General features: G+C 43.4%; 1 protein-coding gene across 1 annotated transcript; it reads right to left on the bottom strand.

Moving 5' to 3' along the window:
• Positions 1–472: 472 nt before the first annotated feature.
• LOC148016736 (large ribosomal subunit protein uL10-like) lies at positions 473–3,063 on the bottom strand. Its single transcript, XM_087663975.1, has 5 exons — positions 2,567–3,063; positions 1,591–1,659; positions 1,403–1,501; positions 926–1,318; positions 473–847 (listed from the first exon to the last, which is right to left on the bottom strand). Exons 1-5 carry the CDS (start codon positions 2,822–2,824, stop codon positions 707–709), a joined length of 960 nt encoding a protein of 319 aa, XP_087520101.1. The 5' UTR covers positions 2,825–3,063; the 3' UTR covers positions 473–706.
• Between the last annotated feature and the right edge of the window lie 12,317 nt (positions 3,064–15,380).

Raw genomic sequence — 15,380 nt, 5'->3', positions numbered from 1 at the left:
TAAACATTACTACTTTTCACAACATCAAGCATCTTCACCTTTTTTGCCTTGCACGAGGCAAAGCAGACCCTCCAAAAAAAATTCCAAACATAATACTTTTAAGATCCACTTGTGAGGTAGTGGTATGTAAAACTTCATGTGTGCCTCAAAATTAGAGTGTGGGCATGCTGTGGTATGTAATTTTGCCTCCATAAAACATAAGGGAGGCCTTTGCTGAGCTATTTTTTAAGAACAATATTAGATCAACTTCTTGGCAAACTTTTCTCCAGTAGGGCACACTTAATAAAACATTTCAAAGAACCATTCCATAATTGACTTAGCAGAGAATGACAAGGAAGGATTTCACAGAAACTTGATGAGCTGGCTTGAAAAGAGTGTGGACCAACTTGACTTGAGCATGAAGGCATGAATGGAATGCTAATAGCCCATACATGTACACGTTTAGATTCTATCTGTTAGGGAGAGCAAATAATTAAAACTTCAATGCACAATACAGTGTATTACATTGATTTAAGAGTAGGTCTCACAAAAAACTGTCAATTTGAAGAAAAAACTTCCAAATTTGAATGTAAACCTATCAGCCCCTCCTATAGATCAACCATCTTTGGAGAAAACTATGCACCAGTTCACTTCAGCCTGGCACCACCTAAATAGGTTGCCCAAAAACAGCCAGCTCCAACTGTGACTAACATTCTCTATAAACTACCTAGTCAAACAGACTGAAACCCATATCATCATCAGATTCCTCTTCAGGCTCTGGCTTTTTCTCTTCTTCAGCAGCTGCAGCTGGCGCTGCAGCCTCCGATGCTGCTACAGGAGCTGCAGCAACAGCAAACTTACTCGGGTCCTGCAGCCAAAATAGAGGATCAGTAAACTTTCCATTTTTGAAGGTTCAAACCAGTTATACAGTGTTCATCAAGCCCACCTTCAGGAACTCCTTAACCTTGTCCGCCTGTGGGAAAGAATATTCTGTCTCCAGGGCAATAGCCACAACATTCTTGTAGGCATTTATGAAGACATGAGGAGCAGCTGCAAGAGTTGGATAGCTTATCCCTAGTGACAAGGCAGCCACCATAGTAACCCCAGATGCAAACTTCTCCACGAGATCATCCTCCGTAAGATCCAGAACAGCGGGGTCAAAAACAGAACCATTCTCATAAACTGACTGTACAACCAAACCGTACGAGAAGGGACGAATTCCAAGCTTGGAAAGAAGGGCAGCTTCAGAAGAACCCACTTTCTCACCCTTGTGGATCAGTTCCACCGGTGCAATAATTTCCACAGTACCTTTGTTAATCTTAGTGGGAATATTTAATACCTGCACAGCGCAGACCAACATTTGTTGCAAACTATACCAAAACACAATTGACTGGAGATAGTAGTTGTGATGGCAGCTGCAAACCTGAAAGAAGGAAGTTTGGGATGGATCCAGCCCAGTGTTTCCTGGGGGTACCACCACATCAATAGGAGCCACAAGACCAACCCTGGCAGGGGCACCAACCTGTACTAGCAAATGTTAATACTCGAAAACACTCATTAAGGATTAATGCAAACTTAAAATATCCTTCTTGCAAGTAGCTTAGGGTTTACCTTATACTTGGCCACTTCCTCGCGAACTTCTTTCAAGTCACCCTTGGTAAAAATTAGCCCTACATTGCCCTGTCCACAAAGTAATATATATTAACATTGAAGGGAAGAAGAAACAGGCAAACAATTGGGTAAAAGGCATCCCATAATCCATTAGAAGGACTAGCGGCAGAAACTGAAACCATTTATGCTGGTACTACAGGAGATAATTGCAGACAGTTAAGAGGCAAAGTGGAAAGCTAGGCCTAGATCTCAAAAAGAAGGGCACATGGCCTCAGTAGCGATATCCTCTAGCGCCAAAGCCATGCGCCAGAACAAGGGGAACCAAGTACCCGAGATCACAGAAATCTGTCCTTTAGAGTGTTTTTCCCAGCTGGATTTTGCAGAAGACCAGTCGAAATTGAAGTTTGTCTTGACAAAGACCAGCTACAGTTTGGTCATTTCAGTTATAAAACTGAAACAGTCACCTTACAGCCTCTTTCTTTTTACCATTGCACGGGAAGAATATTTCAGTGAACATTGCTATGCACTACTGATGACAGCCTTATTTCCAAACATACATTGAATTTGCCTCAATCCTACATAGATTTCACAACAGAAAACAAAACAACTCTAGGGCCAAAACCATACGCCAGAACAAGGGGAACTATTTAGCCGTGATTACAGAAGCCTGTCCTTTAGTGTGTTTTTCCCAGCCGGATTTCCCAAAAGACCAGTTGAAATTGAAGTTTGTCTTGCCCAAGACCTCCTATAGTTTCGACGTTTCATTTATAAAACCGGCTAGTTTCTTCCCAGAACCTGTCTCATTACAGCCTCTTCCTTTTTCTATTGCACGGGAAGAAAATATCCGTGAACACTGCTATCCACTACTGATGACAGCCTTATTTCCAAGCATACGTTGAATTGGCCTCGTTACTACGTAACTTTCACAACAGAAAACAAAACAAAGGGCAATGATTGGGCGATAATCCTGACTTACCACAAGCAGGGGGATGAGATTAAGCCACTCGTTGTTCCCAGACTTCTCAGCATAGATGCGAATGGTCCTCTTCATCATGGTATTCTTTCCCATTAGGACGACAGACTCGGGACGCAGGCCCTTTCTGATGCTCTGCATCTGCGTGGATCCAACATTGTCGGCCGCGCAGATAAGGACGCGGCTGTACTGCTCTAGCAGCTCGCACATCTTCCTGTCATAGTTGATCTTCTTCTCAGCCTTGGTTCCCTTGAATCCCATGGCTACTCTCTGATGAGAAGAAAAGCTTCAAGCGTTCCTGGTGAGGAATTAGGGTTTGCAGACGTGATAGATGAATACGCCAAAATGGGGCCAAGCCAGACGAGAGAGTCTGCGTCTCTCTCCCTGGAACAAGGCGGACAGATTCTCTCTGTCTCTTTAACCCTAGCCTCTACCTGCAGCGCCGAAGAGCAAAAACCACACTCTGCCGAGAACAAAGGATGGTTCGTGGAGAGAACAGAAAATTTAGAGCGGAAGGTAACATAAACCCTAGCTGAACCATGGTCAGATATTAACTCCACTAGGGTTTAGTCCTACCGCACAAACACGAAGTTTTGGACAAATTCCCACTAGAATGTCTACAACATCATGAGCTTCTGCGAGGGGAGGGATCACATACCTAGCTAGATGCAGTTTGGAGTAGGGGCCAGCCCTAAGCTTGTAAGGAGAAAAGAGATGTGGTAGAGGCAGTTAAGATGCTTCTAAACCCTAGCTTAACCATGGTCTTGGCTTAAGCCTAATGGGGTTTACTCATATCACACAAGCACGAGAAGTCTTAAACAAATTCTCATTTTAATTTCCACGTTGTGAATCACAAAATTGACCTTTTGCTAGGCAGGAAACACATACCAGCTAGATATGGTTAAGGCCAAGGGACTATTGACCTAGGGTGGAAGAAGGGGATGTAATGGATCTACACTCAATCACTCACTCGACATGATACAAAAAGGTAACAAAATATATGAGAGCAAGGTATACTCTTGTATTATTCAATGAAAGAAAAAGCACATATGAGGATTCACCACTAGGCATAGGGAATTACATGTAGAGTGGAAACCAAGCAGGGCTCAAAGTTAATACTCCTCCCTATATAGGTGTCTTTGGCTGTTAACCCTCAAACGAACAAGGTGGAAAATTCAAAAAATCTAAAGAAAAAGACAAGGCTAAGACAAAAGTGAAATGGAAGACGAAGGCGCGCCAAAGAAGAATCCGAAAACATAATAAATGCAAAATAGTCCCAAATCAAGGAGAAAGACGCACAAGAAAAAGCACAATTCAATACTTTTGTAAAAGAGTGCAAGGCACACCAGGATTTATTTTAAGAGCATCGGGCTCTCACCCGTGCAAATTGTAAAGATAAATGGGTGGTGGAAAGGAAGCTAGGAAGATAGGAGGACAATGGGAAAAAGGGCCTAGGCCACGGCAAGCCATGTAGAAAAAAGGGATAAGGGGATGACCGCCCAAAAGGGATTTAGGGTTTTGTATATAAAGTTGAAAAGTGAATGAGAAGCTCATTCTTGTGTGTGGTCAAAAGTAGCTCTCTTCTTCTTCTTCTTGATGTTCTTATTCTTGCTTGCTTGCTTGAGCTTGTTCTTGAGAGAGAGAGTGTGAGTGTGAAGGAGTGAGTGTGTGAGGCTGAGTGACCATGGTGGAGAAGCTCTCCATCTTCTTCTCTCTTCTTCTCTTCTCTTCTCTTGCTCACGACAATGGAGCTTGGAGCATGGAGCTTGAGGATGGAGCTCGCTTGAAGCTTGCACTTGGATCATGGAGCTACTGGAGTGCTCGGGAGAGGAGGCAACTCGATCGGGTATGGAGGTAAGCTCACTACACTCGTAGAGATGGATAGCACATCGACTATGTGAGAGGTAGCCATTAGTGATTGGCTTGGAACACTTAAACAATAACTGGTCTATGGATATTAGTGGTTACCTCTACATTTTGGTTCCGTTGCCGGACAACGAATTCAAGCTTGAGCACTTGCGCACTTTGAATCGAGCATCGAAGTAGAGTTTTCCCCAAACCGGTACTTGAGGTAGATAGGTAAGAAGCAAGGGAGTTTGAAGAGATATTCGATCTCCTTAGTAAGTAAGTTTTTGGGTTTTTAGATTTGGAAAGGTAGGTTGAAGTAGTGTAGGTGCTTTCTTTACAATTTTTGTTTACATTTAGGTAGGATAGGAGCAAAACAGTTGAGCACACAATAGGGTTTCAGCTAATGTATAATAGGTTGAAACATAGAAAAGAATGGCAAAAAAAAAAGGGTTAAATGTTGGTAAGGGGAGCAAGGCTAAGGTGAATGTAGACCTAGGTAGGGTAATAAGATGCCAGGAGTGGCAAGGGAGACTTCATTTTGCATTTCAAGGCTTTGGGAGAGCTAGAGAGAGGGAGAGAGAGAGAACCTCATTGTGTGGACCTGCTTCAATCTCGTCGTTGAGGAGTTCGTTGCCACTACAGGTACTCCCACACCTTCTCCTGCATGTGTAGCTAAGATCTGGAGGTGCTCGACCAGTGAAAAGGCCTTGATTGCACGGTGTGACTAATTATATGCAAGTTTGACGAAAAGCGCATCGCGTTCGGCCCGTCCGAGTGATGGCGATTCTGGGCCGAGTCCCAGAATCAGCCCCGCTCTCGGCTCTAACGACTCGGCTCACAACCCACTCAGACAAGCTGACATTGCATTTAGTCTACTACCGCTCGGCCATTCGGCCCTCGGACAACCACATTTTAACTAGTCAAATCGGACATTCGGCCCAATTGCATTCGGCCATTCGAACAAGCCAAATTAGACATTCGGCCCCTGCAATTCGGACCTATTGGGCCAAGTTTGGATTTTTCCAAATTTTAACATGTAGACCCCGAAACTGACCCAGAGACCACATAGAGCCAAAAGAACATCATAGATCTATCACTAGATTGAAATCCAGAGCAAGTAGTTCAAAACTGGGCTCTGCCCCTCCGCGCCTCCCCCAAGTAGGCTAGAGAGAAAACGCATGCCGAGACAGACCCTCCAAATTAGATCCTAGTGTAGTAATGGCTCTACACAAGCATAGATCTTCACTTGCAAAACAGTAACCAAAAGCCCATACCCGCAAACAGAGACCCTAGAACCTCAATGGACCAATCTAGCCAACAAGGGCAAAAAGACACACCACAAAAGCATGTATATGTTGCATTCAGACTGCATCTAGTCAAAGCGAAATGGAACAACATCAAGCTAGAACTAGGAAGATGACTAGAAATGACAATCCTAATGATAAATGCACCTTGAATGGCACTGCACATACAACCCAAGATATCAGTGGAGAATCCACATTTGGTTGTGCAATCGGGGACTCAAGGGCATGTATTAGAAGGCTTAAATTTATAAGCCAAGACCCAAAAGATGAAAACATAATACCGCCTGCTTATCTTAGGGTCAAACTCACTACAAAAAGAGAGCATAGTGTCGATACTCTCATCGATGAAGGAGCTGATTTTAATATCTTGACCTATGAAGCATAGACCCTACTAGGCCAACCAGAGCTCACATCAACTGATGCAACTCTTAATCCTTATGGGGGACACCCACAAGCACTTATAGGGAAATGCAAAATCCTTGTAACCATTGAAATGGAAAGCTTGCCTATCATATTCTATGTTCCCCCAAATAGTGCTAATAGTGGAAAGGAAATCCTCCTAGGAAGACCCTTCAAAAGGGTAACAAAGTGTGAGGATGATTACGTAGCACAGAGGATACACTTGGCACTACCGAGTGTGAGGATAATCACAACCTTTAGCAAGGGTGACCTCATCAAGCCTCAAGCGAAGAACAAGGAACATTCTTACATACCAGGCAAGTCTAGTGATGAGAGCAAGGACTTGTTGAAAGAGTTTATACAAGCGCATGTTGAACAGAGAGAATCAATGAGTGAGGCCATGCTTGAAACAAGAAGGTCAGGAAACAATGCCAATGATAGGCTTTGGACTTACAAATATCATAGAAGACCACAAAAGAAGCCCAAGCCTCATACACAAAGGAATAGATGGAGAGTCATCACAGCGCCACAATGGATATCCAAAGCATTGTTATGTTCTCAAGGGTGTTACGCAGGTAACCGATGAATTTGGGTGCCAAAGCTCCCTACTAAACCACCTCTATTAGCTAAAGGCCAAATCATATCAAAAGCAAAGAAGTGAATAAGGAAATTTAGACGAAAATCCCAGCCTCGAGTCAACAACATCGGAGTGACTAAGCCCCTCACGAGATTGAAGTCAAGAAACCAACCATGACTACTCGAAAGGTAGATCCTCAACCTAGCATACTTAATAAGTAGATATCATATGTAATTATCGGGTGTGCATAAAGACCACTAGTACCCAAGGAGCCTTGGACTTCCCAAGAGGATGATGAGCACCACAAGCACAATGTTGCTCATGATAATGCTAATTCCTCAACAAAGCAAATGGCAGAATCATCTAATAGCCATGAGCAAATCTTCCAGCGAGTGCCAAGTCCACCTAGGAGTCCCAAATCTCCTACATCCTCTTTTCCTAAATGGATACAGGAGGCATGACAATAGTCGTCAAGTGCAGCTACTCAATTCCTATCTCAATCTCCATCTAAGATTCCAAATCTCCAAGATGCACGACATAACACCTCCCTTAGTTCTCAGCTTGAAGATATGTCTGTGCAATCCACCTTGACTAGCTCACAATCTACACAAGTGAATGCGCAAAGGGCAACAAAAGACACAACCACTTCTGATCTGCCTAAGGACTTGACACCGTGGTCTACCAATAGTATCCAGTCCACTGAACTAGCCGCTACTACTTCCAATCAGGAATCACAGCAGTCACATCCTTTGGCCGTGACGATGCCCCTTACAGAACGTATCCTTAGCAATTCACATGTGGAAGAGGTGTTGCAACCAACATCCTTGACACCTCCAGCACTACCGAAGCACCTAAAGCCTAGGCTTGAGGAGAAATCTCTTGAAGAATTGGCCAAGGAGATGACGCATCTGACTAATGAACCAGAGATGAAGTGCCCGATGAAGCTTGATCACAAGCTGACAGCCATCACACGTGTGTATGTCCATGTGGACATGGGAAGGCCAACACTAGAGCACACAAAGCTCATAGTCGAACCCCTGACTTGGGATAACCAACAACATGTTTGCTCCCGCTATGAAGCTATTGCTAAGGAAGTCATAAAGGATTTGGTAGCCAAAATTAGCCACCGACTAATACACTCGCTAAGCAAAGGAAGGCCCTTTGGACATTGATACATGATCCCATATGTGTTGCCCCAACCTCATTACGAGTGTTGGTAGTGGTCCATGAGGTCTAGCTTTCTGCCACTGTCCAAAAACATCCCTTGTGCGATAAACTACTTCTAGAAGAAGATCTACATGTGGCTAGCAGGCTAGGAGTAGGGACCATGGTTCTTGATGTTAGTGCATATGTCTTCTGCCTCACTCAAGTCCCTGTAATCCTAGATTTTTATGCTTCCCATCAATACAACCCTGTCTTCTTTAATTGGTTCCATCCAAGCCTACATGACAAGAACCCTAAACTGTCTCTTGGTTCTACACTAGAGTCACCCAAACCTCCTAAGCAAGAGAAAAATAGCTCTAAACACAACACCTGCACTGATAAGAAGCAATAGAGACATGTTCCAACAATGGGTGAGGACAAGAGCCTAGAGTAAATGCCCGACCAGGAGCAACTGCCAATGCAATCGGATGAGAAGCTAAACGGAGGGGAATTGACTGAAGAGCTAGACTCTCCAAAAAGAGAGGCAGTTGTATCCTCACAACCTAGTGAGGCTGTTCAACAGGCCGCAGCTATGTCCCATGAGGACACATTAGAGGAAGAGAGGGTTGAGGCCCACCAACCAAGCACATCAACGGCTAACTTAGTTTAGAGTCCAAAATCTTTAAAGAATACACCTCAATTGCCCAAGAAAAAGAGGAGAAAACATTGAAAACAACAATAGTTACAAGTGATTGTAGATGCCAAGAAGATTGAGACCAAGAGTGCTGAAGAGCTGAGGAATAAAGCATCGAGTCCACCCACAAATGAACCCATTTCCATCTCTCCTAATAGGAGTGAAACCTCAGATATATCCGTGTGTTTTGATAAGTCAAAGCAACCATTATCATCAATGATTACTTGCAACACTCAATCCACCGACAACAACAGAACTTGCATTGACCAATCAAGAGTGGATATAATATTGTCACAATAGGTTGACAAAAGTATACTAGTCACATCTGAGGAGAACCATGACACAATAGCAGCAAAGCCTCAAGAGAAACATGAAAACCTCGAGGACATAAGCAATCCTAGCGTTGACCAATCCTGCTCATCTAGGCTTGAGCCCCCAGCCATGCTAAAGCCTAGGGAAAATTCCATAACCTTGCATGAGATAGCAATCGAGCAAGCCCTCGTTGAACATAGAAGTGTCATAGAATGCTTAACTGAGTTGGATGTAAACTCAAATTATTCGCACGTGTCTACATCCTTACAAACATGGGTACATTCCCTAAGGAGCAACTTGAGGAATACTTGCCATATCCTCTATCCTGGGAAGAGCAAGAATATCTTAATGACCACTATGACAAGCTCCTATATGAACCTATGCAACTCATCTCTGACAAGGAGGCCGTAAACTACGCCTAGTTGTGACATTCAACGAAGCGCTTTGCCAACCAAATCTCTTAGAAATAGAGCAACTAAAGCGACAATCAAAGGGTTCAAGTCAATTTGAAAAATGTTGGTTTGAAAACCGCACTACAATGGTCGAACTTGGAGCCCAGATTATGACGGCAGTCTTAGAGGAGCGATTGGCCAAATGGCGGTCTCAAAGAGACCCAACCTATGTGGCACCAACTTCCGTTCGAGTGTTGACTACCATTTGGGGTATGGACTTAGGCGGAACTAGCTAAGAGCACTCTTTAGTTGATAAGATTCTCATCGAGGAGGAGCTACATGTTACGAATAGACTCGGACAAGGTACTATGCTACTTGATGCTAAGAAATATCTATTGATATTGAGTAGGCTGCCACGAGTACTAGATGTGTGTGCCACAATCCAGTACAATCCTGAGTTCTACAACTAATTTTTATCTTCACGAAGTGATATGGATTCATAAATGTGTACATAAATAAACAATGAGTTTTGTGACTATAAATAATACCAACACACACAACCAATGATAGTCAAGGTGCAGGAAGAAAATTTTGGGCTTGATAGGCTGAGCTCCCCAGGTCCTCCTCTCACCATGTGTCTAGAAGTCATGTGATCATTTTGCTTCCAAGTGGAGGGCATGCAACCCCCATTGCTGCCATTGGAAGCCCTCACCAACACATCTGGGGATGCAGATGACAGGGCGCCATTCCCTCCTATAGGATTTTTCCCTTTTGTGGTCTATTCTTGTGGGGACGAGCCCTACTCCATTCCATCACGACCAGTCCACACAACTTGGCATGAGCGAAGATTTGCTACTGGTTGGAATCAGCCCCACACTTGAGGCAGGACGAGTATCATCACAGGGGCCGTCCCTCTATAGCAAATACAGTATACCTCGCCTCACCCCTCCTTGTCATATGCGCACGTTAACCCGCTATTTAATTCCGCTCATGTGAGTAGCTCTGTCCTACCTCAGGGTCTAACCCTTGGTTTACATTTTTCAGGTTCCTCAATAGTCACCAATCATGGAGCACCCCATGCCACTGGCCTACAAGGAGGTTCTCCTCCGCAGAAGGGAGCACACGGCGCAAGCTCCACCGTTGGAACACTGCGTGCCCACCCTGAAGCGGTAATTACCAAGATGTGGCCCGAAGCGAAAACTCCCTGGACACGAACACTCCCCAAACCAAGAAGAGGAAGGTTTAAAGGAATGCCCGGAGGGTAGCGACCCTCAATGTGCAGACCTTCCCTAGATGCTCGGGCACTAGATGCTCAAAGGAGGAGAAAGAAGCAAAAATTAAGAATGAAATTACTGAACTGTTCCATAGCATTCTCAATACGGCAGCAGCAGCTAGGGACTACACCATTTGAATCCCGATCGATGCCTCCACTACCCTTATCCCGAATCAAGATGTGCAACTCTCCTCAACTACTTAGACTCTGGCCCCCCACATAGTGGATTAGGACGCGGGTTCGCATCATGCAGTACCTCAGTCGTCTGGTCACCCGAACTCACCCTGCCTCATACAAATAGAATCTCCTCTATTTTGTATAAGATGCTTACCAAGTGCTATCCTACCATGACTTTTGTCTTTAGGTGGTTAAAAGGGGCAGGTTCCCCAACTGTACTGACTTGCCTTACCTACTTCTAATACATTTCACATCTTTAACGAAAAAGATAATCAAGCGCAGGTGATATACATCGAAGTCAACACCATGGGAGTCAGATATGTGATGTCTCTTTGTGTTGCACCTGTTCATTATAGTTGGAACATGTGACTTGCATGTACTCTCACGAGTTGTGAAGTGGATACAGGATGATACAGGTCTTTATACGAAAGCGTTCAATGTCCAAGTTACCGCAAGACCACCAACCCCACAAAGAGCCATTATAGAAAAGCACCAGAAATACCAAGAATAAAGAACCATGGTAGAAGCCCCACTGCTAGAAGAGAAAATCACCCTTGCAAAACGCCTACATTGCATTTGAGCATGGCCCAAAGCATAGTCATTGGCTACTCTCTTGTTCTTGGCCAAACTCTACATTTGGCTCACTGCAATTGCTACCTCAATTGTACCGATATCTCACATATTACAAAGAGGTTTGCAAAATCTCAAGTGTATCTCTCCATCTCAACAACTATTCCTCTAGCATCGAGACTAGTAGCACAATCATCGTTGTAATATCCATTTTCATAGCCTTTGGATCTCGACATTTCCCAATCCAAATGAAAGGCTGATAGCCTCATCATATTGCAATAGTTGTATTCATGTTATCCCAAAAAAAAAAAAAATCACTCACGATCACAGCATAGCACCTAGGGATCCTCAAATTAGGTACATCCAGTGACCTTGGTTGACTGGCTCCATCCCTAGCCCCCTAGCCCCTTACACATCCCCCATAATTGTTTAGGGCACATCAAGGGTAGGACATACCTAGGGAGCTTTTCTCGCCTATGATTAGACCTATCACCTTGATCCATTTGCACGATTTTTTTTTTCGCACTCCATCTCAGTACCATTGTAATCAATAGAGGTAAGCAAGGCACAAAAGACCATGGAACGTACACCATACTCTTTGAACAACACAACTAGCCACTAGCTACCAAAATTTAAGGTGTCAATAAGCTCAATTATGCTACATCGTGTTGTCAAAATCACAAATGATGCCTCAACCAACATTGATAATTTTTTTCACCCCATTGAACCCTTGCTTCATCCACACATTGCTAGGAGGAACCAAACTAGCAGTCTTCTAACTACATAATATCTAAGTATGCACAAGCACTCACATAATATCTAAACCACAATCTATTCTCCTCGTTTGGGTTCTCAAGTGCAAGCCATTACTCTCAACTTGCTCAGAGTTTGGCCTATCCCCCGAACTAATCAACCTATGTCTTGTGCACAAAATAAGAAGACTAGCACCAATCCCTCTAGCGAGAGACCATATGAGAGGTTTTCAATCGTAGGCATTGATGACTCCAACAAAAGTATCGACAGCTCTCCATCACCACTCAACTTTGCACTCTTGTCCTTTCTCATCATACAAGCCCACCAAAGAACCGTCATGTGCAGAATCCCCACAAACCAACACCTATACTAGCCCTCTGTGCAATTCCCAACAACGAACAACCCTATCCCCAACTCCAATAACCCGACCACCAACCACCCAGGCCAACAACATGCCCCCATTGACCCTCATCTGCACCACCACCAAAACTTCTCCAAGGCAAACCACATATGTCCCTTCTACCCACGTCTTCGGTGCATGCCAATGCCTGCTGCCTACAACAGTGAGTGGTATGGGACTGGCACTCGTCTAAGAGGGGGTAATGTTAACCCTCAAATGAACAAGGTGGATAATCCAAAAAATCTAAAGAAGAAGATAAGGCTAAGGCAAAAGTGAAATGGAAGACGAAGGCGTGCCAAAGAAGAATCCAGAAACACAAGAAGTGCAAAATAATTCCAAATCAAGGAGAAAGATGCACAAGAAAAAGCACGTCAATACTTTTGTAAAAGAGTGTAAGGCGCACCAGGATTTATTTTAAGAGCACCGGAGACAATGGGAAAAAAGGCCTAGGCCATGGCAAGCCATGCAAAAAAGGGGATAAGGGGATGAGCGCCCAAAAGGGATTTAGGGTTTTGTATATAAAGTTGAAAGGTGAATGAGAAGCTCATTCTTGTATGTAGCCAAAAGTAGCTCTCTTATTCTTCTTTTGCTTGCTTGCTTGAGCTTGTGCTTGAGAGAGGGAGTGTGAGTGTGAGGGAGTGAGTGCGTGAGAGTGAGGGATCGTGGTGGAGAAGCTCTTCATCTTCTCCTCTTTTCTTTTCTTTTCTTCTCTTCTCTTCTCTTCTCTTGCTCGTGGCAATGGAGCTTGGAGCATGGAGCTTGAGGATGGAGCTCTCTTGAAGCTTACACTTGGATCGTGGAGCTACCGGAGTGCTCAGGAGAGGAGGCAACTCGATCGGGCATGGAGGTAAGCTCACTACACTTGTAGAGATGGATAGCACATCGGCTATGTGAGAGGTAGCCATTAGTGCTTTGCTTGGAACGCTTGAACAATAAGTGATCTGTGGGTCATGGTGGTTGAGCTTGTGCTCGCCTCTACATTGGCAATAATGCCATGGTATAGCTGCAAAGCCCTTACACTCAATCTCACACAATAGATTGCTATCCTCAATACTCTAAGGGTAGTGCTTATCGACTCAACACATGTCATTCTATCAAGTTGGTTTGTGTCTATCGGTCTAGGACTTGACTCATTAGTAAGGTCTTAATGTAATCTTTTCTACCAAGTTGGTCATTGTCTATTGCACAATGACTCGGGGGTCTTAGCATAGCTTTTCCTATTAAGTTGGCTAGTGTCTACCCATCTAGACTCGATTTTTATTCTTTTTCATTCCAATACACCCTCGACTCAATTACATTTGAGAAGTGGAGGCTTGCAAGTCCTATGGTAATCTAAGGGTATGACTCAAAGTACATTGGAGGGTATTCTTCTTAAGCTAGGTAGCAAAGGCCTCTTTGCCACGTTTGCAGGCTTCCACTTCCGAAATCCAAGTGACTTCTTTGAGAGGGCACCTTTCCACTTGGCAATATACTTGGGGTAACCCTTGTGCTCCTAGTGTTGAAGGATTGCTTCTACTTCGAAGGGCCATTGGAATGAAGCAGTGGAACGTGTGGTTTCCATTGGGTGTTAGGGTAGAACCTACATAAAAGGCATATATGGAATGCATTGTGGTTGTAGATGCTTTCTGGCAGGTCCAACTTGTAGGTGATCTCATTCAGAACTTGGGTGATATTGTATAGTCCATAGTATCAATAGTTGACCTATCTACCAATCTATCTACCTCCTCTTGTAGTTTGTGTCTCTTTTCTTCATTCTGTTGTTGTGTTAGCCACTCCTTGCATCCTTGCTCCTCTTCAAACTTTCTTTCCTTTTCCTCCTCTTCCTCCTTTATTTGCATGTTCTTTCAAATTAAGCTTAACAAGTCTTCTTGTGCAAGCATGGCTCTTTACAACTAGGGCCAAGGGTTCAAAACTCTGATGGAAGGTCAACTTTTGTGGATTGCATATGGGTGAGGGAAGATAACATGAGTGAAGCTCTAGCAAAAGTCTTAAAATTTGTAATGACTTCTCTCCCTTGGCCACCTTACACTAGCTTACCCATCTCTTTGCGTTTACAAATGACATTACTCTTACATAGAGAAACATAAAGCTTGTTCAAGACATCTTCTATTTGGTGGCACTAATGTATGACATGTACCTAGATGAGGGCTAGATTTGACCTTGCTAAATGATCATAGCTCATTGCTCTTACATATGGAATCGCTTTAGAAGTGACATACAAAATGTGTTAAATTCATTCCTAGTCTAGTGACAATTGGATGAGCTATGAAGTATACCACTAGATTTGGCCTTGCTAAATGTTTATGGGTGGGCTTGTAGAATTGGTTGGCTCTGGAATTGGACATGGAATGAGAGAGAGTTTTTTAGATCAAATCTTATTCTCTTCTTATTCTTTTTTTTTTGGAGGGCATATGTTTTATAAAAATGCAAAATTTTCCAAATTATAAATACAATCAATGTAATAATGATTGATTGTTGAACAAAAGCTCGTTACCATGCATACCAGATCCAATATAAGTTACACCACAATAGGGATAAAGGTGAGGATCAGTCCCTTCGTACAAAAGAAGGGAATCATACTTCCAAAGCACATTGCAGGTGTCAAAGACCTCGCCTAGTTGTTATTCGTGTCCATCCATATAACATTTTACCTTATTAGTCTTCATGTTGAGAGAATTGCTTAGCTAAGGTAGAACGATGGTTGTAGATTATGCAACAGCAATGGAAAAATTAAAACATATTAGAAGCAGATAGTAGCATAAAAGGATACTGTGGATGATTTTACATATACAAGAGTGTTACAGAGTTTCTTTGACAATAGAAAGTAGGTTTAGAGGAGAACAACCCAGTAGGAAGTAATCATGATCATCATATTTACAATCTAATTAGTAATATAATCATGTTATCTTAGTCACAGCTTTGTCAAGAGAAAGGTATTGATATTGAATGTTATGGGAGACCCGCCCGCGATAGAG

This window comes from Lygodium microphyllum, chromosome 23 (assembly GCF_053477565.2).
Source record: "Lygodium microphyllum isolate KBCC chromosome 23, Lygodium_microphyllum_v1.1.10, whole genome shotgun sequence".
Taxonomy (NCBI): Eukaryota; Viridiplantae; Streptophyta; class Polypodiopsida; order Schizaeales; family Lygodiaceae; genus Lygodium; species Lygodium microphyllum.
Note: the sequence above shows the minus strand (reverse complement) of the source record. Positions and strands in the feature narration are given on the sequence as shown.

What these genes read in the sequence shown, in the direction of transcription:
- LOC148016736 (XM_087663975.1), bottom strand. Translation starts at nt 2,824, where the DNA reads ATGGGATTCAAGGGAACCAAGGCTGAGAAGAAGATCAACTATGACAGG. An exon ending in ATCTCATCCCCCTGCTTGTG is followed by an intron (nt 1,660 to 2,566) that starts GTAAGTCAGGAT and finishes CTTTGTGGACAG; the next exon opens with GGCAATGTAGGGCTAATTTT. An exon ending in CCCAAACTTCCTTCTTTCAG is followed by an intron (nt 1,319 to 1,402) that starts GTTTGCAGCTGC and finishes TGCGCTGTGCAG; the next exon opens with GTATTAAATATTCCCACTAA.